Raw genomic sequence first — 26,731 nt, forward strand, 5'->3', positions numbered from 1 at the left:
ATCATACATGTAGAGTTTTATGAGGTATGAATGTGATAAGCTTCTTAATTTGTAGTGGTGTATTTTTTATTATTATTATTTTGGCTTACATGTAAGTAGGACGAGGCCCACGCGAATGCTGAGGTCCACAAGCAGTGCCCACTTGGGCCTGACCCTCGCCACTGCCGGGGGAATGAGGATTTCAGCTGGCACGTAGAATTGCAGAGCATACGTGATAAAAATCCCAAATGAGTACAGCAGCTTCACAGCCTGATACATCCTACAGAAGAACACACATAAAAACAACACATTCGGAAAATCAGGTTGAGTAAATCCCAGAGCAAATAAGCTACTAACCAAAAACCTGCCAACTTACGGGACATGGCTTCTATTGCACATTCAAGGAGTTGCTCAGACAACTTGACTAAACCTTTAATGAATCAATAGTGTGAAGCTTCAATTAGCCAGTGCAGTCCATAAAAAAATTATTTAAAAAAAGTTTTAGATCATAAAGAAACAGGAAAAAAGGACTTTTAAAGCCAATTATACAATCCAGTGCATATTATGTAAGATCACATTTAAAGCACAGATGCATACATTTTTTATATTTTTGGCCAATATTTTCATTTTCTGTTTTGGCAGCATATGCCAATATTTTTAATAGTCCAAAAAATATAACATTGACTATTTAATAACTTTTACATTTTATCTAAAACTGCACAAGGGAACAAGATTCCGACTTTTAAGTGTTCCAGGTTAAAGGACAGTAAAACCTTAAAAATCGGACTAAAAATGAGTCAACATCTACCAAGCAGGAATATGAAGGCTATCTGGTGCTTCCTCTGAGCTGCGTGACACCAGGATCTTTTCAAACTGCCCACACACCATTAGGGGGCCATTAACTCGGTGGATTACAGTTTGCTGCACATGGGGCTGTATAGCCACAGATTGGTCAGGGTGCTCATGCTGACCCGTGTTTACCGCCAAAAGCTTTGGTCAATGTTCTGCTCAGAAAGCTCCGATCCTGCCTTTCATGTGGATGTACTGTAACTTTGAGACGTTCCACCTACCTAAACATTGTTCTATGTACCTAAACACTGATTGGTTTGGCCTCCTTTACCAGGATAATGCATAATTATCTGTGGGATGTGCTGAACAAATGCTGAACCTTATGGACTTAAAGGATCTGCTTCTGATGGCTTATCACATAAGATACCATAGCACAGCATTTAGAGCTCCATGACTCCACATGTCAGAGCTTTTGGCGACAAAGAAAACGGAATCTACACATTATTAGATCATAAACTTATGGCAGATCAGTGTATGTATTATGTTATAACCCATTACATTTATGTAAATTAGCTCTTATTGATTTATGAAAAATCTGACCTTTAATAATTAAATCTTTTTGATGAGCAGGAATATGAATACAGGGGGCACGGTGGTGTAGTGGTTAGCACTGTCGCCTTGCATGACAAGGGTCCTAATTCAATTCCCGGCCAGGCTTGATTTCCGTCTCTGCGTGGAGTTTGCATGTTCTCCCCATGCTTGGTGGGTTTCCTCCCACAGTCCAAAGACATGTAGGTTAGGCTAATTGGCATTCCCAAATTGCCCATAGTGTGTGAACGAGTGTGTGCCTTTCGATGGATTAGCACCCTGTCCAGGGTGTACCCCGGCTCGTGCCCCAAGTCTCCTGGGATAGGATCCAGGCCACCCGCGACCCCGAATACAGGATAAAGCGATGTAGATGATGAGTGAGTGTGGAATATGAACACAAAAGAAACACAGAATTAAGCCTGCTCGTTAATATTATCATAAGTTCATCCAAGATTTCACTACCATCTCTGCCTCTGCCTGTATAACTGGCACACAGCTTTCATCTTTATCATCCCCTGTAGAGAACAGCACATGGACAGGACTGCAAAAGTGTTACTGTGTTTCGAGCAACGTGCTGAGGTTTTGCAAAAGCTATTCTGGTCAGCTTCATTCTCACTGATCTGTTTAGACCACACGCTGGCGCAGTTGACTGGAGAGAGGCTGACAGCAACCTCCTGCCTATGCTGTCGAACTCGATTATAGAGAGCTAGCAGCTGGCGCACTCATACAAATTACAGAAACTGATCAAACAGTTTAAATCTGTTTGCCTTCACCACCTGAAAACCCACTCAGCCGATGGTCTTTTGCATGCCTAGACCATAAAGCATAATATCAAGGAACATATACAGTAGAGCCTTGAGAAGATTTAAATACAAAAAACATTCCAGGAGACAAAAGGTGGCATTCTGCCAACGCAATCGCTTTTATTTTAGCATGCGAGAAATGGAGCATGTGACCGTGATAAGTCACTGAAGGTCCAGAGAAAAAGAAGAAGGAAAAGTCAGTTTATTGGGGAAAATGCAAAAAAAAAAAAAAAAAAGTGTGAATGACTCTTACCAGCAGTCTGGTAAGTTAAGCGTGATGCTGCCCCCTATGCGTCCGCCGAAGCAGATGTACCCGATAGTGCCGAGGGATATGTACAGCATGGTGACGATACCCATTCCCAAGTACAGCACATTGTTGAAGTTCTGCGGTTTCTGCATCTTGTTCTCTAGCGGCAGAACCTGTGGGTTCAGACATGAGACTAAACTGTTAAAACAACCTACTACTTGGTTAGTGAAGTAACTCTATAACGATACTGGATTTAAAGTCCTAACATGGACATGAACACTCACCACACCGATTCCTTCAAAGGCAAATATAGCAGTTCCAAAAAACAAAGGATAGTCCACAGCTTTTCCAACCAACGGAAGGCTGACAGGGTGTGGAATGTGCTAAGAAGAAAAAATTTAATCAGAGTTAGTCAGGTAAGCATGAAAAAAAAACAATTACAGCAGTCCCGGATGAAAACAAAAAGTATTCTAAATTGTGCTAGATTCTGAACAGCTGACTAGTAGCCCAATGGGATGTGTCACAGTTTTATCCTTGACCTTAACTCATGAAGTCTGTAAGTGACTACTTATGGACATCCTGGTGCATTCAAGTGACAGTCTTTGAATTTGTGTACCTATGGCATCATTTCCTGGGTAGCACATGGGACAAAACTACTTATTTTGAAAGCTTCTTTTCTAATACATAAGGTAAGTTTCATCCTATTTAACACTTCTGATGAGACACTTCTAATGTCAGGGAAAGTGCAACCTCTTTTAAAATGTGTTCCATGTGGTCTATTCGGTCTGGGTTATATCCCCCCATAATTTCCCTTAAAAGAGAAATGGGTCTGGGCTCTTATGGGATAGTGGATTCATTTTTCTACATTATCTACTAAACTGTAATCCCCATTTAGGGCTTATCTGCCAAAACCATGCATAGGGACACAGGTCTAATTTTCCATGAAGATCAACACGCAGTAAAGATCAACAGAGCGCTTTTTCACCCACATGCTAAGTCCATGCAATTATGGTCTTTTCTTTGTCACATGCTAGAGTCAAACCTTCACATGTGAGCACCTGAATAACAAATAAGAAGAAAAGGTCATTGGTGTGTTGTGGCATGTTGGGGTGGGGGGGGGGGCTTAGGGGGGATGTAGAAGGTGAGTACTGTATTTGAATCTCAACAAGGGGAAAAATGTCTGCACTGCAGAATTGATCCTGATCATTCACTAGGAATCACGCATCGCCGAAAAACCATAAAGATTACTTCAAAGACAACGGCTTCAATATTTTCCTGCGTGTCAACATATCTCAGGAGGCCATAATGAAAGTGAAATACATTAGGCCATAATTAAAGTAAAATACATTAACAAAAGGAACTGTTGCTTATAGTAGAATTTTTAATCCATCATATCAATCAATCGAGAAAAGAAAAGAAGAAAGCTGTCCAGAAAAAAGTGACCTGTGTACACTTAATACTGTACTAAATATATTATATTATAGTTATTGTGAAACCTTTGAAATGCTAAGGTTGCATTAGAATGTTAAATACCTACATAGCCAAATTATGGTATGTACGTACATAATATACATATTTATTCAACGGTTAGTTCCAGGACCCTAATTCGACTAATCAAAAGGCCCCCATGGCTGCTTAGATTTAACATAACCGCACCGAAACACACTGTATTATGTGTTTGTCTGTATAATTTATCTGTGGAATGTCAACTGAAATTTCCACCTTCTAGTTTAAATGGTTATTAAATGAGTCTAATAAAAAAAAGAAGAGTTGAGAACTTGAAATAAAACGCGACATGTTAATAAAGTGAGTATAGCATCATTATGATCTTCTCCAATAAGCGAGCATAAATAATGGAACAATCGGCCATGATGGATCTGAAAAGTCACTTACTTGATAATATATTATAAAGACCTGTCATATAAAAGCAATAGCAGACAGATGTGCAGTGGATCATAAAACACACAGTATCGTATTGTTGCTTTAGATCACAAATCGATCATTTTTCAAATCAGTCAAAAAAATATGACGAGACGTATAATTTAGCTTTCCTTGTATTACTTAAACAACACTCCAGTATGGGGCATATGCAAATCATCTTAAATGAAACCAATGTTCAAGAAAATGTATTAAAATAAAATAAAATAAAATCGAGATGCGCTGATACCTATACCCGTATAAACTGGACACAGTTTGGGGGACCTCTGAAACCTAGAAGACCTTTAATAATGGCCAAGGTTTGTATTGATAGCACACATACCAAACACTTTCAGTTGGGCAAATCATGTTTGAAAATAATTCCTCATGAAATCCACTCTTTCACAGTTTGAGTCTTCGTGTCATCAGGAACGAAAAAAAAAAACATTGATAGGATAATCAGGTCATTCAGTACTTTCAGGTCATTAGCTGACTTCATTTTATTGCTACGTAAAGCATTAACCAGCTGAAGCAATCCCAGATCAACATCAAAAAAGCAGGTCAAGCTTAGAAAAGTATGCTGATGCATTTGAACATTACTATTATAAGCTTAAAAGAACATACTTGTGTGTGTGTGTGTGTGTGTGTGTGTGTGTGTATTTACCGTTAGGCAGTAGTAATAGATGATCACCAAGCTGACACACATGACCACATTGGCAATGAAGGAGAAAGGAGCCAGGAACTTGAGATTGCGTGTGAACACCAGTATGATGATGAAGGGGAGGAAGATGACCATGTAGATACGGGAGTCAAAGCTGGGAACAGCCACTGCAGTTTCATTGGTGTTGCAGTCAAATGTGGTCCCATTGGCTGCCTCAATCACCTGAAGAAAAGTATGACTTAATGTCAAATTCTGCATTTCAAAGAAACACACTAAGGGAGTCTATAAATTGACATATTTTTGACAATACACCAATTGTTAAGTGATTACTACTGATAAACATTTATAACAGTGTTGTGTATGTACGGTACATTAGAGCCCTCTTGTGGTAAAAGAAAAAATAAGTCTTAACAGCCATAAGAGTGGACAGAATTCTTATCAGATGACTTTTATATATAGTTTATATATATATATATATATATATATATATATAGTTTACATAATTTGTTTCTGTACAGTTATACACACAGTAAATATTTGCATTAAAGGCTTAACCCATGAAAAGCATGCACTACCAATATGAGACTGTAGATGTTTTTGGGAATTACTGCTCTGCTAAGTAAATTTGAGAAGTCCCTCACCTGTTTGACATTGTCGCTCAGGAATACAAAGTACACACAGCAGAAGCCCAGCTGAGTGATGATCAGGAACAAATTCACAACACGTCTAGCAACGTAGAAACAATACAAATGCATTCGTGTGATTTAGATCATTCAGGCACCATCCACATTTTTAATCCTTTATAGATCATATGAGACATGATGGTGACATTAGCGAAGTCTTTAGTATTAGAAAGACTATTAGGAAAATCGATGAACTCGTCAAGAAGGTCATTGTAATATTGGGGACTTCCACAGTAAAGTGTTTGGAGTTGGTAGTGGAGAGAAGAATGCTATACAAACTGTTAATTATCATAGAGAACACATCACATCCCCCTCCAAAACCTGCTGGCTAAACAGTGGAGCAAGAGAATACACCAGCTACACTGTGACAAAAAAAAACCCACACACTAATATATATATACATAGTATTTTTTTGCTACAATAGCTCCGCTTTGTGCCAGGAGAGGGGTCGCCTTCTCTCACAACACTAAAATTCTGGTCATATACACTACTGTGCAAAAGTTTGGGGTCACAAAATTTCTTTGTTTTCCCAAAGAAAAACTAATTTTTAATGCAATTCACGAATAATTTTATTCATATAATAAATAAATATAAAAAGAATATAAAATCTGACTGTAATGAAGTGGCAGCACAGGCACTCCATCTTGTGGCAGATGCTGTAGGACATATGGGGTAAAATCTTATCAGATTAACTTGAACAATTGACAGCAAGTCAATGTCTGCTAGCTGGAATTGCTGCAAAATGTTTTGTTTTTTTATAATAGCTCAAAGAACACATTTATCATTTCCATCAAAATGATTATTTCTAACTTATGTCTTATTCTTTTGCTATTTAAACTAATTTTTTGTGTGTGTTTCCTTGGAAAACAGTAATCCCAAAAGTGATCCCAAACTTTTAAGTGGTACTGCATTGCATTGATATGATCACTTCATTCTCTCAGCTTGTTGGTGCACCTTATGGATATACAGTCCACACCTGTATATACAGTCATCATGTACACACAGAATTATATTATTTAACGACTTTTTTTTATATCATTTAATGTGTATATTTATACTTTGATGTGCTGTTTTTCAAATTTCCACCTGATATCTATCTATCTATCTATCTATCTATATATATATATATACAGTATATATATATATATATATATAAATAACTTTGCGCCCTTTTCTTAGTGTAGAGTTTTAATTTTAACCTAGCCTTAATATTATTCTTCACTTTGTTCCTTGTATGTTGTATAATATGTAACCCTCTTTACTATGACAATTTCCTTTAAAAATACTGGGATTAAATAATACTCTATCTATCTAGCTGTCAGTATCACATGGTATTGATGTGGTTTAGAATCCATGGTCATGTGGTTTTCCAAGTGTTATATGTCTGCAGTGGTGGACAAAGTACACAAATCCTGTACTTGAGTTAGAGTAGAAGTCCTCCATTTACTGTACATTTCCTCTTGAGTAACAGTACTTGCGTGTAAATGCACTTAAGTATTAAAAGTAGCCTTAAAGTCATAGTAAAAAATGTAAATCATTCTCACTCTAAATTTAATGAGTAATGATTGCTTTCATTAAAAATATCACTCACTCACTCACTCATCGAGGGTACAGATACCCTCAGGGTCGTAGGGGGGCAAATTGGGAAAGCAAACTAGCCTAATCTGCATGTCTTTGGACTGTGGGAGGAAACCCACCAAGCACGGGGAGAACAAGCAATGATCAGGCCAAAGATTAGTATACTGGTGATACTGAATGCTGATTGGTTGAAACAGATGAGAGGAGAAATGAGGTTGCTGCTGAGATTGTTACATAAACAACCAGTTTTTAAATAGCCATTATGGACTTTGCAGCATTTCGCTAAAACATTTACTCCCATTTCTTTAATTTAACAAGGGGAAATGAGGGATAGCTCAATAGCTTACTGTGTATACAGTACTGTAATTTCTCTTTGTACTGCAAGATTCATATTCATATCTGCCCACCCACTGCTCTGTCTATTTTGTTGGCTGACACTAACAATACACACTTCTAAGTGCAAGACACTGTGCGTAATAGAGATGAATCCACTAATAAACTACGATTTGTTGATTTTTTTCTAAATAAACACCATGAGGGTGTGTGATCTGGTTTTACAGCATTAAACAAACGGTCTGTGTATTTTGCACTCAGATCCATTCAGCAAGAATAATTTTTTTGGTATTTTGGCACTCTGATACAAATTTATTACAACCGCAAGCATAAAAGGTGAGGTTGTAAATCCCGCATTACTGTGTGAATTCCAAAAACACTGCTGAAAACCAAGCTTACTTTATTTTTATTTTTATCATATCATACTTATGATCATCGTTTAAACAAGATAGTTTGGTGAATCAACATTTCAAAAATTCCACGTTGGCCAAATCAGGCAGGCTAAACCCTAATCCTACCAAATCTGTCTTAGCTGATCCAGGACACCTGGGATAAGCTGGAAATTGTGCTCTTTTGACTTTTCACCTAATTATTCCTTTAAGATTCTTAACATTTTACCAACTAATTCATAGCAACACAAGAGAACCAAATCGAAAATTAAAGGACACAAAACAGCATAATATATTTTAAATTACACATATGTTAAAAATAGAAAATGAATGCATAATCACCTTCCCCATACTGAATGCCTTCTTAACCAAGACACATTCTCCATCCCGTATTCCACTGCCTCTCCATAGGACAGAAATGGCTTCCCTAACCTAGAAAAGAAAATCGTGAATCAAACTTTTTTTTATTTAAGGACTTTGTTAAGCACAGATATTTAGATCATTCAGTTAAATATATCTTAACCTTTAGAAAGTCTTCAGCAAAAAAAAAAAAAAAAAAAAAAAATAATAATAATAATAATAAATAGAAACATCTAAATTAAACTTTTTGTAAATATGTAAATCAATATCCTAATAAACGTTTTAATATATTTTGCCATACTAAGAGGCTCTTTGGAGTACACAAATTTGTCAATTATGATATTTTCTACATTTGTAATTAACTATTATTTAACTTTGTTGAATAGAAGAGCAAATTATAAGTAATAACTTACTGTCATAGCTACTGTAGTAGCTACTGTATGACTTACAGTATAACTGAACCTGATGATAATTTAGTCACACGCTTTCCTCTCAATATGTCCAATCTCTTCCCGTGCATTTTAGCCTGACGGATATATTTTGCCTTGAGCTAGCTGTTCTGCTTTACTGTGTTTACCAGTAACTACTTTCTGGATGTGTAGCTTCACCTCGGAGCTTCTGCATTCACATGCACTTAGATTCAGGCCAGTAAATTGAAATAAATCACAACTGGCTCACTTCTGTTCCAGGGTTTCAGGTCACTATCAGCCCTGATAATGAAACTTAGTGTTATATTAGTACCTTCCTAATAATTATCTAATAGAAGTATAAAAATGAGGTTTCTTATCTTTAGATAAGTAAAATACTTAACCTAAATGATCAAAGCTTTAGGTTTGCTTGTGCCGGTTTCATGTCATTTAGTACACAGATGAGCATATTTGCACTACAGCTCACATGAGTGAACAGAAAGTTGCTGATCTCTGCACGTGACTCATGTGACCACAGACTAAGCCACGGTTTATCTTGACCTATACATTTTTTCTCTTCCCTCTGGTTTCAGATAACAAGTCAGCCAAATACATGTCATATTCTGACATTTAACACCATACTTTTATTTATTGCTAACAACAATAAGGTTCTTAGGGTTCTTTGAACCCAATTTCTATAAGACACACTCTCCGAATCAGCGCTGTTGCTTTTCAGTGTTGATTTAATTAATTTGACTATCAAATAAAAATTAAAGAGACGTTTTGGCTCTACTTACTTTGCACTTAGATGGTGTGAACATTTCACAAGGATGTGCATGCAATGTACAGCCACAATGCCCATCACTAGCAGACTCAGAGGGCCAATCTGACAAGGAGAATGCAAAGATTTAAATGAAATATTGTCCAAAAAAATTACTTATATATGCATATATAGGTAAAACTCGACTTTTGCACAAAAGTATCGTACAAAAGTTCATTTATTTCAGTAATGCAACTTAAAAGGTAAAACTAATATATGAGATAGACTCATTACATGAAAAGCAAGATAGTTCAAGCCGTGATTTGTCATAATTAAGAAGATTATGGCACCTATATATATATATAAATATATATATATGTATATATATATATATATATATATATATATATATATATATATATAACTCTCTCTCTCTATATATATATATATATATATATATACTGGGTTTACAACGTTTCCAAGGTAGTACTGTACATTCAATCTACAGAGCAGAGACAAACCCTTTAAAATGTGCCTATAAATATAACAAAGATGAAACGGTTTCACTTTATCCTACCAGGAGCCCTGCGTTCTTTACAGCTAGAGGCAAGCCGAGCAGTCCTGTACCGATGTTTCCTTTCAGTAAGTGAATTAACGTCTGTAAGAAACTGCAAAAATGACAAATTGGACTTCAGATGTTTGGTCTACATAAAACGGCATCTAACTGTTCTAACAAGTATAATAACTGGAAAGAGTCTTACGAGGATCCAGCTCTTCCTCCAATTCGCTCGTACTCGCTCTGCCTGTGAGAAGGACTGTTCGGGTGGATGGAGTCATCCTCATCGTCCACTGGGCTCGCGTTGTTTGCAGAAAACGCTGGCCCTATGACCGGATACAAAAAGACATAACTAGTAATTAATCACATGATGTGCACATCCCATTCATTTTTCAGCATTATATTAATCTAAATTATTAATATTATAAAAATATTTATATTATAAAATATGTCACAAAAACCTAAGAAAAAAGACATTTTGAAAACCAATCAAAATGAATCAAAATCATGCAATTATCATGCATTTAAAATAAATAGTTCGCAACTGAACATGAAATTCAGTTACCGTCCTGATAGTTGATATCTGAAGCCATGGCTGTGTCACTCAGCTGCGTTTGTCTCCCGGCTCTGAAGCCTCACTCTGGAAACCCTGCAACTATGCTCACAAAGATGAAAGACAAATCAAATACTATTATTTTTATTAACCCATTTGCTCAGTAGACACAGTGCACATTACCCCTGCTGAGCTCCAGTGCTTAGAACATGTCCTCAAAGGGCAAAAGACAACACTGAGATCATTGTGTATAAGAAACACAGGAACACATAGGAATTATTTTGCCTATTCTTACTCTTAGCTAAAACAAAAACAAGGTTCTTAGGGTTCTTTGAACACAATTTCCACAAGACACACTCTCTCAAATCAGCACCTTTACTTTTAAGTGTTAATATGATTTAAAATAAGTGCATGCATAGTGCATCATAGTTATTGTATCAAATTTGATTTAGGGCCTAAACACAAATAATCAAAAATATTCATATACTATCATATTTATAGTATAGAAATATGATTGTGGGTTTAATATTTCAATCATAAGGATTATTCTCATGGCTGTACAAATCTCATGTTTGAAAGTATCAGTAACAGGGGTGTCAATTAATTTTAAGGAATGGCCACATTTAATGCAAACTTAGGCCTGGTCTAAAAAAAATCACTTTTATTCACTTTTAATAGGAATAGTCTATACTCTTCCAAAAAAAAAGGACTTTATGGTTTTATTTCATTATTATAAATCATAAATCTATATAAACCAATAGCATAGGTCTCACAGGAGACATGGATAGCATGTCATATATTTACCATGCTAATAAAGAATTACACATTAATAACATTTTTGAGCAGCTGAATTTATTCATACTTTTAATGCTCCTTTTATCCTCTAGTGCTATTACCATGACCTTCAGCCCACAGGATGTTTTTAATTTAGAAAACCTGTTCCATATTCATGTGCTGGGCCAAATTAGAGCATTTATTAGGTCATTCCCAGGCTGCGGGTTGGTTATCGGTCTCCCCTGCTCTATTTAAGCAATATCACATGAGAGATAGAGAGAGTGCCCACAACCCTACGCTGATGACCACATCACAGCTGTGCTAATTAAACTCATTGATGTGTATTCTGAGAGAAAGTAATACCTTTGCGTTGTTCAATTTGGGTTCAATTCCAAATACAGTTTTGGAAAGATAGTGCACAATGTAGAGTGTAAGTTCGAATCACCTGTTCCACATACCTTCTATTACAAGTAGCACCCTTGATCTGAGTTTAGAGAGGGATTTAGAAGGAAGCAATTACTGAGAAGACAAAAGTGTTGTTTAAGATGACGTAATGTTATTAGATTTTTTTGCTGTAAGTGCTTCCATGACTTGTTTTTAATGAGTTTTGGCAGGCAGCTGCTCTTCTCTCAGTACTCTGCACCTTATTGACCTACTTTCACCAGGTTGATAAATGACAATTAGAATAATTAACAACTATTAGAACACCCTGACACAGAGTAGCACATATAATTAAACATCCCAGTGCTGTTATGCTCTATATTACCACTCGTAGAATGTCTTTTGTCCAGTCAAATTCTATCAATTAAATTCAATTAAGTTCTATTTATGTAGCACTTTTAACAAATGGACATTGTCACAAAGCAGCTTTACAGATTTAAAAGGAAGTTAGGGAAATGAGTATAAAAAGTGTGAGAAAATATGTATACATCAAAATGATCAGATTGTCCCAGTGATTGATTTGTGTTAGGAGGCTGGAGGTTAAATTAGTATAATTAAATTAGTATGGAGACTGCTCTCGTTATTGGAGGCTCAGGTCTGTGGGAACCTCAGTGAACTGAGAGTGACTGTCCTTAGAGAACAGCTGCCTGCATAAGCTGAACCTAAGACCATGTCCATGGTCAAGTGGAACTGTATTCAGTTACCACGTTCATCCCAAGCAGACCACACGGACCAGAAGCGGGGCATCAGGATGAGTCCGACAGTCCGGAGGGCAGAGAGATTACTCAGTTGTAACTCCTGTATAAACTAATAAGCCTCTGTATAACATAACTGACTAAATAGTAGTAGGTTTGGTCGGGTGGTGATCAAGTTACATACAGCACTTCCGTACAGATACAGCCCTGCTATTGATACATTAATGAATTGGTGCTTCCTTAATAAGCATAAAAGTCTATTGGAGGCAATTAAAACAGGCTTAGTTAGTTTTAATGATATGATCGACTGAGTGTGAAAGCTATGTTTAAATGATTAAACTGAAACTGAACATGACAAAGCTTTTCATTTGATCTTGCCTAACTTATAATGTTGTGCAACATTTAGATTTTTTTCTTCTTCTTTTTTTGCATCCAGTGTTTTCTTTCCTATTAATACACAGTTAAAACATAATAATAAAATTATTTACCTGAATATAGTTTATGTTCAGATGAGCTTCAAACTATGCAGCCTATGTGTTAGAGTTCTTAAGAATGAGTCACATACAATCAGATTGATCATTTAAACTTTCATCCTTTCCATTCATTGGCATCAACATATTCCCTCCTGAATACACAGTCAGTAACCCACCAGGCTGGATCCACTGCATTGATGAGATCAGACTTACCACAAGGTCGACAGCAGCTGCAGTCAAATATTACGATGTAGTACTACTTTAAAGTATTACTGCAAAAAAAAATCACATTTCTAATAAAGTGTTAACCGGATGTAATGCTCTTAAACCGCAGGTCTCTTATTTCTCATGACACTCAACAACAATCCCTTGTCTGTTCACTATGCGGTGTTTCCGGGTAGCACTAGCTTACATCTGTCCAGTCACATGACCTGCTCAGTCAGCTGGTACAACTTCCAGGGAGTGTCTGTGTAAAGTCTATCCGCTGTGTCAGCGTGCACTGACCTCAGTCTGATTGCGATGACACTTAAAAAAAGGAGAAGAAGAAGTAAGAAAGAAAGAAAGAAAATCCCCATCTGATGTTGGCGAGCCATATTAATTAGAAAAACAGTGAAGCTTTCTGAAGCAAAAATAATAATAAAAAAAATAATAATGAAAATGATTAGTTGGAGTTTTTAAGACGGTGTACACTGGTGACATCAGGTGGTTAAAGAGATGAAGTGCATATAATAATCTACTACGTGCACAGAAGGTTTAGCGGTATATTTATTATTTCATAAAATTAACTTATTTTTATTTGACCAGAGTTTTTTTTCCATCTTATTGTTTTAAATGATTAATATGAGCTTAAATGGATAAATTGAAAAACTATGAGGATTTGGTTGTGCTTGTTCGTTTTTTGACAGGGAACGTATTTTTTAATTATTATTTTCTTTAATAAATAGACAGGGTTGTTTTTTTTGACATGGGCGAGATTTCACAATTTCTTTACTGGTTTCATGACAACAACAAAAAAGCAAAAACTTTTTTTTTTTTTTTATAACTACAGTAATTCATTAGAAACCGCTAGGCTCAGCGTTGCCTTGAACAGAGAGAACGTGATTAGTCACGTGCTCATAGCAGCACTAATCCAGCACTTGCATTTTGTCTCTTAGTAAAATGTGGGTTCCCACCCTCACCGTATCCCCCTCACCGTTTCCTCTAACCTATAGAAAATATCCAAAAATTTGTCAGATTACCTAACATATCTAAAATTAGGATTCGAGCAATATCAAGATTATTCTTCGAATTATGTGTTCTTAAACGCTTTAGGAACGTCCCAGGACTTTATCGACCGTCCCTAAGTCACATGTCCACAGTCGGCTCCGAGTGCCTGAGTTTGCAGTTGTTGGGTTTCAGTTGACCGGCGTCGTTTCTCTTGATCAGCCAACACATATCTATCTAATCATGAGTGTAAGTATACATGTTTAATATGAATCGCGAGCTTAACAAAGTCGAGAGGTTTAATATCGACTTGAAGATCAAAGGTTTATTTTTATACTGTATTTAGATCATTTAGCCGTTAGCTACCGCGAGCAGGTAACTTCAAAAGAGACTTGTTTCAAAGGAATTCAAAAAGAATTCATCATTTCTTTAAAAAAAAATGTTTAGATTTTAAAATGTAATGTAAGGCCTAAGACAAATTTCTAGAACATGTTTTTTTTTATATATTCTTTTTAATATCAGCTACTTCTGATATAATTAATATAATTATCCTTACGGGCACTTATCAAAGTTCTAATTCAGTGTTTTTGTTTAGTGATTCATTTTCTATATTGTAGAATAATACTGGAGATTTTTAAACTATGAAATAACATAATATGGCATTATTTAATTAAGTAACAACAACAACAGCAGTGTGTGTATGTATGTATACATGTGTATATACATACTGTGTGTGTGTATATATGATATATATATATATATATATATATATATATATATATATATAGTATCAGACAATAGTTTGGACATACCTTCTGTTTCAAAATACAGTATTTTGTCGATATGATTTTTCTAAAGCCTTATCCTCTTAAAGCATATACATTTATTCTATTCGTCTAGATTTCTGTAGTAGCAGGCAACATTTTGTACACACCTTCTAATTGTCCTGTTTTTGTGATTAATCTTCTACCTTGTAAAACAATACTAGAGACTATGAGATAACACATAGGGACTTAGTTATTAAAGTAACAACAACACAACAACAACAGCAGTCAGTCGTTATCTGACTGTTAAGACACAAAGGTCAACTGCTTTGGAATAGTTCTTGCAAGAACAGAATTGTTAAGTGTATTTGCAAAAACCATCAAGCAGCATGATGAAACTGTCTCTCATGAAGACCTTCCCAGGAAAACAAGACCAAAACTTACCTCTGCTGCAGAGGACAAGTTTATTTAGAGTCACTAATTAACAGCACCTCAGATTAGAGCGGTTACAGAGAATCAGTAGCAGACACATCTCAACATCAACTGTTCAAAGCAGATTATTGCATATTTTGGACGTCTTCCGCATTGTTTTACAATGTAGAAAGAAATAAAAATCAAGAAAGACCATTGAAATAGAAACTGTGTCCAGACTTTTACGTGGTACTGTAGATATAAAAAAAAAAAATATTTTATTGCTGGTATTCTTAAATTATTTTGTTGTTTTGTGTTCTTGTGTGTGTTGTCTTTGATAAGGTAGACAATGTTGGTATTATATTGTTTCTATTCTGTTTGATCTCTTAAGAATTCAGCTTGTTGAACTCGACTTGATGGTGCCTCAGTATTTCATCTGTTCTAATAAAAAAAATATATATTTTTTTTTTCCCCCACACAGACCCACGAGTTTTTTGTTGATATGACATGTGAGGGATGCTCTGGTGCCGTGACTCGGGTCCTTAAGAAAATAGGTACTGGATCTTTGTAAATGCAATATCTGCAATTACTTTATCCATATAATCAATACAATTGTATTTAGTAAGTTCTCCATATTAACCATTAGCAAGTACAGTAGCTTTCATTCCATGTAAATGACATTGTGGAGCCCCTTTTTATCTGTAATCATAACTTTTTATTTTAACAGAACTTTGACACATGTTTATTCTGAATATATGCATTAGTCCTAAACATGTTTTTTTTTTCACCAGATGTGAAGTTTGATATTGATCTTCCTAATAAGAAGGTCTTTATAGAATCAGACAAAGACACAGACGTCCTGCTGGAAACCCTGAAGAAAACCGGCAAAACTGTCACGTACATTGGTCCTAAATAGACCAGATGTTAAACATTAACTGTCCCTATGGAACAACATGTACTCCTGTCACCCTCCATTTCTAACCCCTGACTCCATTTGTTTAGGATTTTGTTGGACTTCATTTACATGTTAACACTGTACATTTTTCTATGCTGTACTAACAATAGTATGTAATAAAAGTGTAACTTGAAATAATAGATGTCCTAATCTTCAACATTATGGTGCAGTTCACCTCGCCATAGATTGCAAGACATGCTTTAGATTAAGAAATCTATTATTTAAAGTTACACTTGATACATGCCAGTGCAATGGTTACTTTGGGAACACAAGCAAGCTCAGAACATCTGGTTATATGTAAAGTCAATCATAAACTCTTTATTAAGGAAGGAAAATATTAAGTTTATATGCAAAATTGTTTGTAATGTAATCATTGTATTGTATTGGTCCAGTATACCAGTTCACACTGCTATCCGTTTATGTATGTAAATTATTAAACAGCTAAATACAGGTATTATTTTAGCAAAATGCTTAACTTTTGACTTTTTTCATTTTGGGGTTTATTTTAGGGGGATAGTAAATATTATTTGGAGAGGTTGCACACCACCAGTCATAAGCCTGTGTGTGCAGGGTTTGTACTGTATGTTCTCTCTGTGCTTGATGGCTTTCCTTCAGGTAGTCTGGCTTCCTCATACAGTCCAAAGACATGCAATGTGCCCTGATTAGTGTTTCCTGGGACAGTACCTATTTCTGAGCTTTGGCAATACAAATGTAAATATTTGTCATGCCAATAAGGCACCTTTGAATCTTGACTCCCCCAACTCTAAACAGGATGCATGTTGTAGACGATGAATGGAAATTCCACACCAGTTCGGCATAGTCCCATTTGAAGCTGAAATACCAGTTTTTAATGCAGCAAACTCTTTCTTAGTTTATTCTTCAACTAATTTATGGTTTTAATCACTATACTTCAAACTACCCCAACGGTTCAGTTATTAGATGCCTCAATAGTGCAATCTGATACGGTTTATATTCTACATCTTCAAACTCATAAAAAGAAAACCATCAGTGAATATAACCAATCTTAATTAAATATATTTGTTAAATCTCAAAGGATTATCTGTATTAAGGGATAAATATAACTACCTTCAACTGTCCAGTGGAGGGCAATATTACACTTTCATTACAGAAAACACACCTGGGAAGTATGAAATAACCTTGTATTCTCTGCCATAATAAAATAAACAACAATGTTAAATTTGATTCTCCTTTGTTTATTATTAGTTTATTAGTTCTGATGTATATACACTGAATATTTAGGTGTACTGTATGTCTAAGGCAATATGGATGGTACTGGGGAGCCCTGCCCTCCATCTGGATTTACTGGCTCGACACTGGTAGAGCCCTCCACAAAGCCCAACGCCACAGACACTAGAGAGGCATACACAAGAGAAGCACAGCAGATGTAAAAAGCCCAGCCGAGATATTTGTCCATTTCAGGCATCTGGTCCTCAATGGAGACTATGAAGGCGATGAGAGCACCTGCACAAAAAGCAACTGAAAAAACAGAAATACTTTAATTAGGATACAACATGAAAGAGTACTATAAATCATTTCTCTGCTGGATGATCATATAGAACCAGCAACCATCACGTTATATATGTGGCGATATTAGATTGTCTCTTATTATAATATAACATTTAAGATTTTTTTTTCTGTACCTAAATCTGCATGGGCTGACATTTTACAACTTTCAAAAAGTAATTTGCCAGTGATTTTATTTAATTATTTATTGATTAATGAATGACACATTATAACATGTTATAATCATTTATAGTTACATTTACTGTTGTGCAATGTCTTCAAAACAAGCTCCCGTTATCACTCACATTAAATTAGCTACAAACAATTGCTCCCTCACAAGCTTCTTTTTTTTTTTTTACCTCTACATACATTGCTTGTCATGTTGCCAAGAAACCATAAAGCACTAGTTCCTCTGTCCTGAAGATTTTCCTGTATTGCAAAACTTACTGAGTGTTACAAAGAACTGACACCCAGGACTTTTTCCCATAAGTCTTTAATAAAAATCCCCTTAAAAATATATTCACCATAGCTTTACCTTTCTTGTTAAATAACCACACGTTGTTTATGGGATTACAAATCCATCACGGGAAGGTACAACTCAATCTGAGCTAGCTAGTGTTCTATAAAGTGAGCACATTGGCTACGTCTGTCATCGGTTTACCAATTTTTCTATGTTGGACCACTTTTGGTTGGTCCTGACAACTGCAGGCTGGGAACATTTTACAAAAGCTGCAGTTTTGGAGTTGCTCTGATCCAGTCGTCAATTTCACATCAATTTTAGGGACAAAATGTTAAATTGCTGCCTAATATATCCCAACGATGTACAAGTGCCATTGTAATGAGACATTATAACTGTTGCTACTATGACAAGTAACAAATTGTGATGGCTAGGCAAATGATTTAGAGCAACTCCAGAACTACAGCTCGTGTGAAGTGTTCCCATCTGCAGTGGCTACCAAAGTAGGCCCAAGAGAGAAAAACTCCTTCAAGGTTTGTTGATGCACGTCGGGCTGGCCTATGTAGTCTGATCCAATAGAAGATCTACTGTAGCTCAAATAGCTGAGGTTAATGTTGGTTCTGAGAGAAAGGAGTCAGGACACCCAGTGCATAGGTGTTTTGGTGGCAAAGGGGAGGGGTGGGTGGGTGTTCATAATGTTATGGCTGATCGGTGTATACTGATTATCTTGATTTTGTGATTAAATAAGGCATCCAGCAAGCACGCTCCTGCTTGCAGTGAACCTCACAATAACCGCGCTGTTGCTAGTGTGATATTGATTAAGTAATACGACAGACTGAGCCATCATCATCATCATCATCATCATATCTCTCTCTCGCTCTCTCCTTATATATGATGAACAGAAGCATACAGTACATGTACACAGTTGATTTAACATTTTCAGACCTCATATGAGTCCAAATGGACCTTTATAGAGACTGTAAGATAATCATTTGACACTTCAAGTGTTAATTAAACATTGTGAATTTTAACGTACACCATCTGACTAAAAATATTTAAGAATTCTATAACATTGAAATAATATTTTAGTGTTTTTCTGCCATGTTCTTCATATTTGTGAGTCAACGATTCACTGTATATTCTATCTCACACATACATCGAGTAAATCATAAGGAGGATATATAATGAGGAAATTTGTCAAATGTGCATGACTGCATGGGCACCATCTATGATCGTTATTTTGCTTTATTGTTGCCATTGGTTTTTGCTAGGTGTGAGAGGAATTCAGCAATGAAGCATGAATGCCATTTTATTTATTGTATAAATCACTGAAATTACAAGAGGAAAAGATGATGCCATGCTCTTTACCTGAAAAAATGTTTAAAAGTAGAGCGACAATGGCTCGCTTTCCATTGCTAAGAGCTGGTCTAATGGCGATGAGCGTGATCAGGGAAAGTAAGGAGGAATTTGTCAGGAAGATCCAGGTCAGACTGTATGAGCCTAATCAGGGGCAGAAATGTTAAACATTTATTTGTTTTTCATATTATTTATAAGGTCGCATAATGATCTGGAAAAACATAAATAATTTTTATCAACCAAATAAAAAAATGTAATGCAAGACACACTCACCCATCCAGGCTGGAAATGTAGTGCAGCTGGAGAAGCCTTTATAAGTATTACAGATAGCGAAGAGGCCTTCACACTCTCCTCCCGGCTCCACCAGCCACTGCGGCGCACACAGACACACGATGTACAGCACAAACTCCACACAAACCAGAGAACTCATCACATTCACTGAATTCTTCATTATATGACAATGAGCCAACATTCAACTAAGTATTCAAAAGTAGGAATCAATCCATCACAATCCTGATCATCTCTCTCTCTCTCTCTCTCTCTCTCTGTCAGAGTTTGCTGATATGGGTCTTTTCTTCCTGGATGATCCTCGAGGAGATGAATTGCTGCTTTAAGAGAATTGTCGTCTTCTTGTTTTTACTGAATAATAATATGATGTGGTGATGATGATCATGCTCTTCTCACACAGGCTGTGATCCACAGAGCATGTTGAGCGTAAAGAAAGGGAGATAAAACATGAACCCTGATTGCCTGAAATCAAGTCTGTTTGCTTTTATGCTTTTCAGCAAACAGCCCATCAAATTGACACACTTCAAGCACATACGTGCGTTGCTGTGTAGCCTTTGTACATTATCTGGCTGAGGATAATAATGTGTCTTATCTAACAGACTATTTATAGCATTTTAATATACTTTAACGTAGGTGGCAGTGGCGTATTAATACAGTTTCTTCCATTTGGGAATTTTTTTTTTACATAAAAATCTAATTTTTACTTTAATTGTTTAATATACTTACTGTACTGTACATGGTGAGAGCTCATTAAGTGAAGTGGGCGGGGCAGACATTTGATAATGCATTGGTGAACAAGTGGACAAAACATGTTTTTTATTCAAGTTTTTTATCTATTTTTTTTTAGTACCACAATTTAAAAGGACACACCCATTCACTATCTATACCACATAACCAATGTAGGGTCACAGCCAACTAGGGGGCATTTGGAAATTGGAAATGCCAATCAACCTAGTCCACATGTCTTTGGACTGTGGGAGGAAACCAGAATAAGTGGAGGAAACCCATGAAGCAGAGGGAGGACATGCAAAGTTCATAGACACAGGACTGGAGCCAAGATTCCAACCCCAAACCCCAATTTTTGGAGATGAGAGGTGACAGTGCTAATCAATAAGCCACCATTCCGTCAGGAGGAGACATAAAGTTGCGATTTAACCAGAAATATAAAAAACACTGACAAAAATCTACCTGTAGTCTTGCCTTATAATGATTTTTCCCCCTGAGATTCCATATAAAACAGATGGCTGCTAAAAGATCCATCTTGTCTCACCAGCAGGTAGCAGTGTGTAGCCAAACAGAAAAAAAAACTCCACCTCCATTCCGCGTTCTTTGGCAGAAATAAAGGACAGGCTGTACCTGTCCTGATAAGGACAAACATGCAGCATAACATCATTTTAGCCTGCTTTCTAGCTGCTGTAATTATATCTCCAGTAGATCACTGTATACGACGACAAGATAAAATAAGAGTAAAGAGTAAAAATGCAGGAAAAAACTATTGAATGTCTCACAAGAGAGACATGCATTATGTCCGAAGGTTTATTTATTCAGATATGTACATAATACATAAAATGATTGACAATGACAGTGTGATTAAATCTGAGGATTTTGGTGAGCCAAAGACTCAACAGTTTCTTGTTTAGTCTCCCCTCTGTTCCAGAGTAATCAGTACTCCATCTTTAAAATTGAAAAGACTTGCGTACACACAGACATGCTCTAACAGTGTTCTCTCTGTTCTGTCAGTCTCTCTTTTTTTTTTTTTTTACTGCTATCATGAGATCAGAGTTGGGCCTCAGCATCAGGACTGAGGGAAGATGTTTCTAAGAACCCCAGGGCATGGGCACTATTACTATCGGTGTCGACGGCTCTTCGCCTTCCATCGATTTTCCGATTTTCGTCATTTACTTTTTACAAATAGAGGTAAATCTGCACCCCTCCTCCTTATTAATTTAATAATGATTTAATGTACAGATGTTCTACCTTGAAGATAATGAAGGTTAATATTCCCATTTACCAACTGCCAGGATAAGAAAAAGTCTATTAACTTCAGGTACAGTACATTCAAAAGACGAGAACAACTTTAAAAGCTTGACTTTAATGAGCTTGACTTTAAGGATATGACATAGAAAGGTTTATCTTTTAGTTTAGGTGTTAAAGCCTCAGCGTTTCATCTGAAGCCATTTCCACTTTGCTGCTACTGAAAAATGAAATTGTTGGAGAAAGCATTAGTTGATAAGCCCACTGCTCAGGGGCACAATGAAAATATATGCAGGCATGCAGGACAGACAGAGGCAAGTGCAATCATGCAATGGAGACTGCACTGTGTCCATCACACAGTGTACTTCACTCCGCTCAGCATGCAAAGCTTCAGGTTTTTCCCTCTCCACATCCCAAAATATTATAACACATATATCACAATAATACATCATCTTAAATTCATATCATATTCTTTAACGATCAGTCAGTGTTTGGATTTGCTGAGTCAATAATTAAATGCAAACCTTTATAGCCAAAATGATGATGTGGCAATATGACATTTTATAGGATGTTCAGGATCATTTCTTAACATTATAATTATAAAAATAATGAATTTGGTAAGTATGAGACCATTTATTTCCGCCATAATATTTAACCCTGTCAAATCCTTTTCATGAACTGGGAGAGTAATACAAAAGTGAATGAGACAAAAATGATCCGGACTCTTGCTGTGGAATTAATTTAAATTAACTTTTAGAAAAGACAAAAAAATCATGTTTTACATAATCTCCTGTCTTTTCAATACACATATTACACATAATACTCGTATTGTACCATTAAAAACATTTTAAGCAAAGTTGCGAGCCACGAGTGCACACCACTGTCTTCACTGCTTCATCAGAAGATGTCTCGTCCCCAGTAAAGATTCTCCTCTTCCCTAGAGTCTCTGTTCAAACTTTGTTTGGAGGTTTCCAAACACTCCTGCTTATGCTCTTACGTGAGATGTCTTCGATAAATAACGTCATCAGGTACCCTCTAAGGCCTCAAAAAAAATGTTAATACTCCACACAGCTCTTCTTTTGAGGAAACCATTTTGCTCTAACCGAAGTTACAAATAAACTGATATAACACGTTCACATCTGCACAGCAGCGACTGGAGAGAGAGTAGCCTTGAATGGGAAGCACTGATTTGGCTAACAGACGTTTCAATTTAACCAGAGTATTGAAATTTATCAAAAATTAATGCTTTTTTTCCAGGACCACTTATGTCATATTTTCTGATATATTTATACATTAATTAACTGGAATAAAAAGAAAAATAGAAAATATAGTTGCAAGCAACGATGAGCGGGCCCAAGCACCCTGTGCTATTGCCACCTGGGCGCACATCACAACCTGTTTGTTTTAAGACTTAAGATGTGTGAGTGTTAACATTTGTGATGTGTACATGTGTAGAATCGGCTGCAGAAAAAAAGCATCCCGCTATGATGTAATGTGATGTCACTGAATGTGTCACTCAATATAAGGCCACGGCTGACCCATTTGAGATATCAAAAATCTCTCTACAATTTTATATCCTCAATGTCTTTAGATCACATCGGCCCGGTTTGATCATATAAATCCCCTTGGAGGAGTACCCTGTATATTAAAATCCATCAGGTGCGTTTTGTGAACAACCCAAAATAACTGACTTCCTCTTAAGTTAAGCCCGCGACATGCTTGGCGATTGTTGTTCAACTCAATGAGCTCTAAATGTGTACAGAGTTTCGTGTGCATACGTGCAAGTGTGTATAAGATATGCAGCAAAATCTTTTGTCCTGCACCCAGACCCCAGACTCTCCGGCAGTTTTTGAGCATGTTAAGACCCCCAAAAAGCCCCAAAAGATGGGAAAAAAATGTAATCCTTAGGAAAACAAGAGGGTCCTGTGCACCCTTTAATGCTTGGGCCCTGAATATAACAAATAATTTAATAAAAATAAAAATATGTTAATATAAATGTAAAGTTTATATATGTTAGTCAATTTTCAAACCAAAATTGTGAAATATTACATCATCTCTGAAACCCACTAAAGATCCCAAAACCGCAATGCTTTTATTTTACAAGTATACAGTCAATATTTTTTGTTGTTTCCAGGCGTCCCCTGAACTTTAACTTAGCGCAGGTGGTCCAATTGCTAAAACAGAATGCGCAAGCTGCGTCTGCTGTACATATCACCTCTCCTGCAACACTGAAGTTCTTGCATATACAGTCGTCATGCCACTCATCCTCGCCTCTTTTTCAACAAAGTGCTGCCCTGCTGCTATTACACCCACTTAACAGCTGCAGGAGAAAGCTACCGACAACGCAAACCCGCCACGCTCACTATTCTGTTCATATCCTCCATCTGGCTCCTAGTCATTATTCTCTGCTTTGATGGATTCTCCAGATGTTTTCATTTCACTGCTGTCAATCCTCATAGGAAAGTACGCAGGAGAAGGAAAGGATGAGCAGGCATTGTGTTTCTTAAGGTCTGCTCGAGAGGCTTTCTCCATTAACAGCAGACAGACGTCCGGCAGGACGAACACTCTCCCAACTTTTTTTTATCCACTATAGCTGACGTGGAGATTTGTCATTTTGAAAATATTTAATACGCCTATCTTAATCACTCTTACATGGCAGTTACATTTTCCAGCTTTAATTTGGCCATTTCAGAATAAAAGACTTGTGATAAAATCCTGAAATAGATTTTCCATGGGCTGCTTTTGATTATATGTAATGAAGCAGAATGTTGAGACTAAGACCTGTCAAACATGAAGAATAGTTATATAATATCTTTAAATGAACCAGGCCTTTTCTAAACACTCAAAAAAGCACTAAATCAATGTGGCCTATAAAAGAAAAAAATAATAATTTATTAACTCCTATGTAACCAGGGTTAAATCTTACGCAACTGTTATGCTGTGTTACATTTTTTACCCTGGATCTAAGAAAAAACAAAGATAGCATCTGCTTAACTCGGAATACCTACACAGAACGACTGGAAGTTTCTAGAAGATCTCCTCTCCTCCAAAGCTCAGTGCCTGATATCAAATCAACATAACTGCTCACAACATCAACAATAAACAAAATAGCATTTCGTTAGACTACATAGACTGACCAGATAACATTTACACCACTTAACCTTAACTTTATCAATTATACACCAGTAAACCGGTGATGGGATCGAGGGCACCCAGGACTCATTTATGGCTCTGGGGACCAAAGGGGGTCTGTCTGGTCAAATCAAGACAGCTAATGTAAAAGCTAATGTAGCACGAATTGCTTAAAAAGTTAATGCTGGCAGTTATAGAAAGGCATCCGAATTCTCAGTGAGTGACAGCTTCTCCGTATCGGACTTAGTAGGCAACGAGTCCAAGGTTGATGATCTGACCTCCAAATTCCCAGATCTCAATCCAATCGAGCATCCATGGGATGTGCTGGAAAAAACATTTCTGATCCATGGAGCTTCCACTCTTCAACTTACAGAACATAAAGGGTCTTCCGCTCGCATCCTGGTGTCAGCCACCACAATCTTTACTGGGCTTGTGGAGTCCAGGCCTGGAGGGATTAGAGCTGTTTTGGGGTATGGGAAACCTACACAATATCGGGAATATTATTTACATTTTTTATGTTATGGCTGATTGGTGCATCGACATATTATCATGTTAAATACATCTTTTTTTTTTAAATAAAACACTGAATATAGAGTTTGCTGTTTTGAAGAGGAAACGTACGTAATTTTGTTGGAAGCGAAGGCTAAACACAGAGACATTAATGTTTTATCCCACTTTGTAACTTAATGTATGAAGTTTGAAAATGGTCCAATGCAGTTCTGCTTTCCAATGTGGCTTAGAGCATTTTAGCCATAATTTGTTTTGTTGTTGTTTAATAAACATATATAGGGCTCAGAATTTTTGCAGTATAGAATGACATATGCTTATCCAAATAGGCAAGGAAATAGCTTATAATAATAATAATAATAATAATAATAATAATAATCTTTGCAACGTTATTTCCTATAGCGGTAAAATTTATTCTTTATAAAAGAGGTGATAACTTTTGTTCTAACACACACAGGCAAGGCTTCAATATAAACACATATATATTATTTTTTATCATCATTGACCTATTCTGTGTTGCCAGCATGTATCTGTGCCACCCGAGATTTAAGGGTTAAGTTAAATGCAGCTTTATTTTATGGCCTATTTGTGCCAATGCTATAGATGAAGGGTTCTTTAAGTTAATCTAGATAAGAGTGTCTGATAGATGCTGCAAATGTAAATGTAAATTATATTTCTTATGCAACAGGAATGTCATAAGTTATATGTTATTTCGTATACCCCTACTAGAACCTCTGATGCCGAGTTTTACAATCAACCCAATCTCACCAAATACTATATTTTTATTTACCAAACAGTGGCACAGTAAGGCTGGTTTATCTACACTATAAGCTCAGGTGCAATGGTTTATTCTGCTCTCATGTTAATATTAGGTTTGCTATTGCAGGGTGCCCAGGGTTTACACAGAGGCAAAAACAGGAACCAGAATGAATAGAAGCCTTGTGCAGCTGAGGTTGTGATCTTTTAAAGAGTCTGGGGAGGAAATGGTGGTCAACTTCGTGCAAGAATCAGAATCTAACTATGTTCACACAAACCACTAGAGAGGTATTTCCTATAAACTGGCTCTGAAGTGGCTACATTCCAAATAAATCAAGCCCCCACAACGGTGATGCAACAAGCTGATCGCACTAAATCCTCTCCTATATAAGGTAATACAATCATATTTTAAAAGCAT

The 26,731-nt window shown here is 36.4% G+C and overlaps 2 protein-coding genes across 2 annotated transcripts in view; one reads left to right on the plus strand and one right to left on the minus strand.

Moving 5' to 3' along the window:
- Positions 1-13,376, minus strand: part of slc36a1 (solute carrier family 36 member 1) — a 35,224-nt gene extending 21,848 nt beyond the window's left edge. Inside the window, exons 1-11 of the mRNA XM_053506305.1 lie at positions 13,200-13,376; positions 10,616-10,705; positions 10,256-10,376; positions 10,072-10,162; positions 9,532-9,620; positions 8,310-8,399; positions 5,626-5,710; positions 4,988-5,206; positions 2,691-2,789; positions 2,413-2,579; positions 90-259 (exon numbers count right to left, since the gene is read on the minus strand). Coding sequence (XP_053362280.1) covers positions 90-259; positions 2,413-2,579; positions 2,691-2,789; positions 4,988-5,206; positions 5,626-5,710; positions 8,310-8,399; positions 9,532-9,620; positions 10,072-10,162; positions 10,256-10,376; positions 10,616-10,643 — 1,159 coding nt within the window. The 5' untranslated portion in view covers positions 10,644-10,705; positions 13,200-13,376. The remainder of the gene's footprint in view (positions 1-89; positions 260-2,412; positions 2,580-2,690; positions 2,790-4,987; positions 5,207-5,625; positions 5,711-8,309; positions 8,400-9,531; positions 9,621-10,071; positions 10,163-10,255; positions 10,377-10,615; positions 10,706-13,199) is intronic.
- A 787-nt stretch (positions 13,377-14,163) lies between these two features.
- atox1 (antioxidant 1 copper chaperone) lies at positions 14,164-17,517 on the plus strand. Its single transcript, XM_053505221.1, has 3 exons — positions 14,164-14,438; positions 15,846-15,918; positions 16,156-17,517. Exons 1-3 carry the CDS (start codon positions 14,433-14,435, stop codon positions 16,278-16,280), a joined length of 204 nt encoding a protein of 67 aa, XP_053361196.1. The 5' UTR covers positions 14,164-14,432; the 3' UTR covers positions 16,281-17,517.
- Positions 17,518-26,731: the final 9,214 nt, after the last annotated feature.

The sequence above is a fragment of the Clarias gariepinus genome, chromosome 10 (genome assembly GCF_024256425.1).
Source record: "Clarias gariepinus isolate MV-2021 ecotype Netherlands chromosome 10, CGAR_prim_01v2, whole genome shotgun sequence".
In the NCBI taxonomy this organism is placed as follows: Eukaryota; Metazoa; Chordata; class Actinopteri; order Siluriformes; family Clariidae; genus Clarias; species Clarias gariepinus.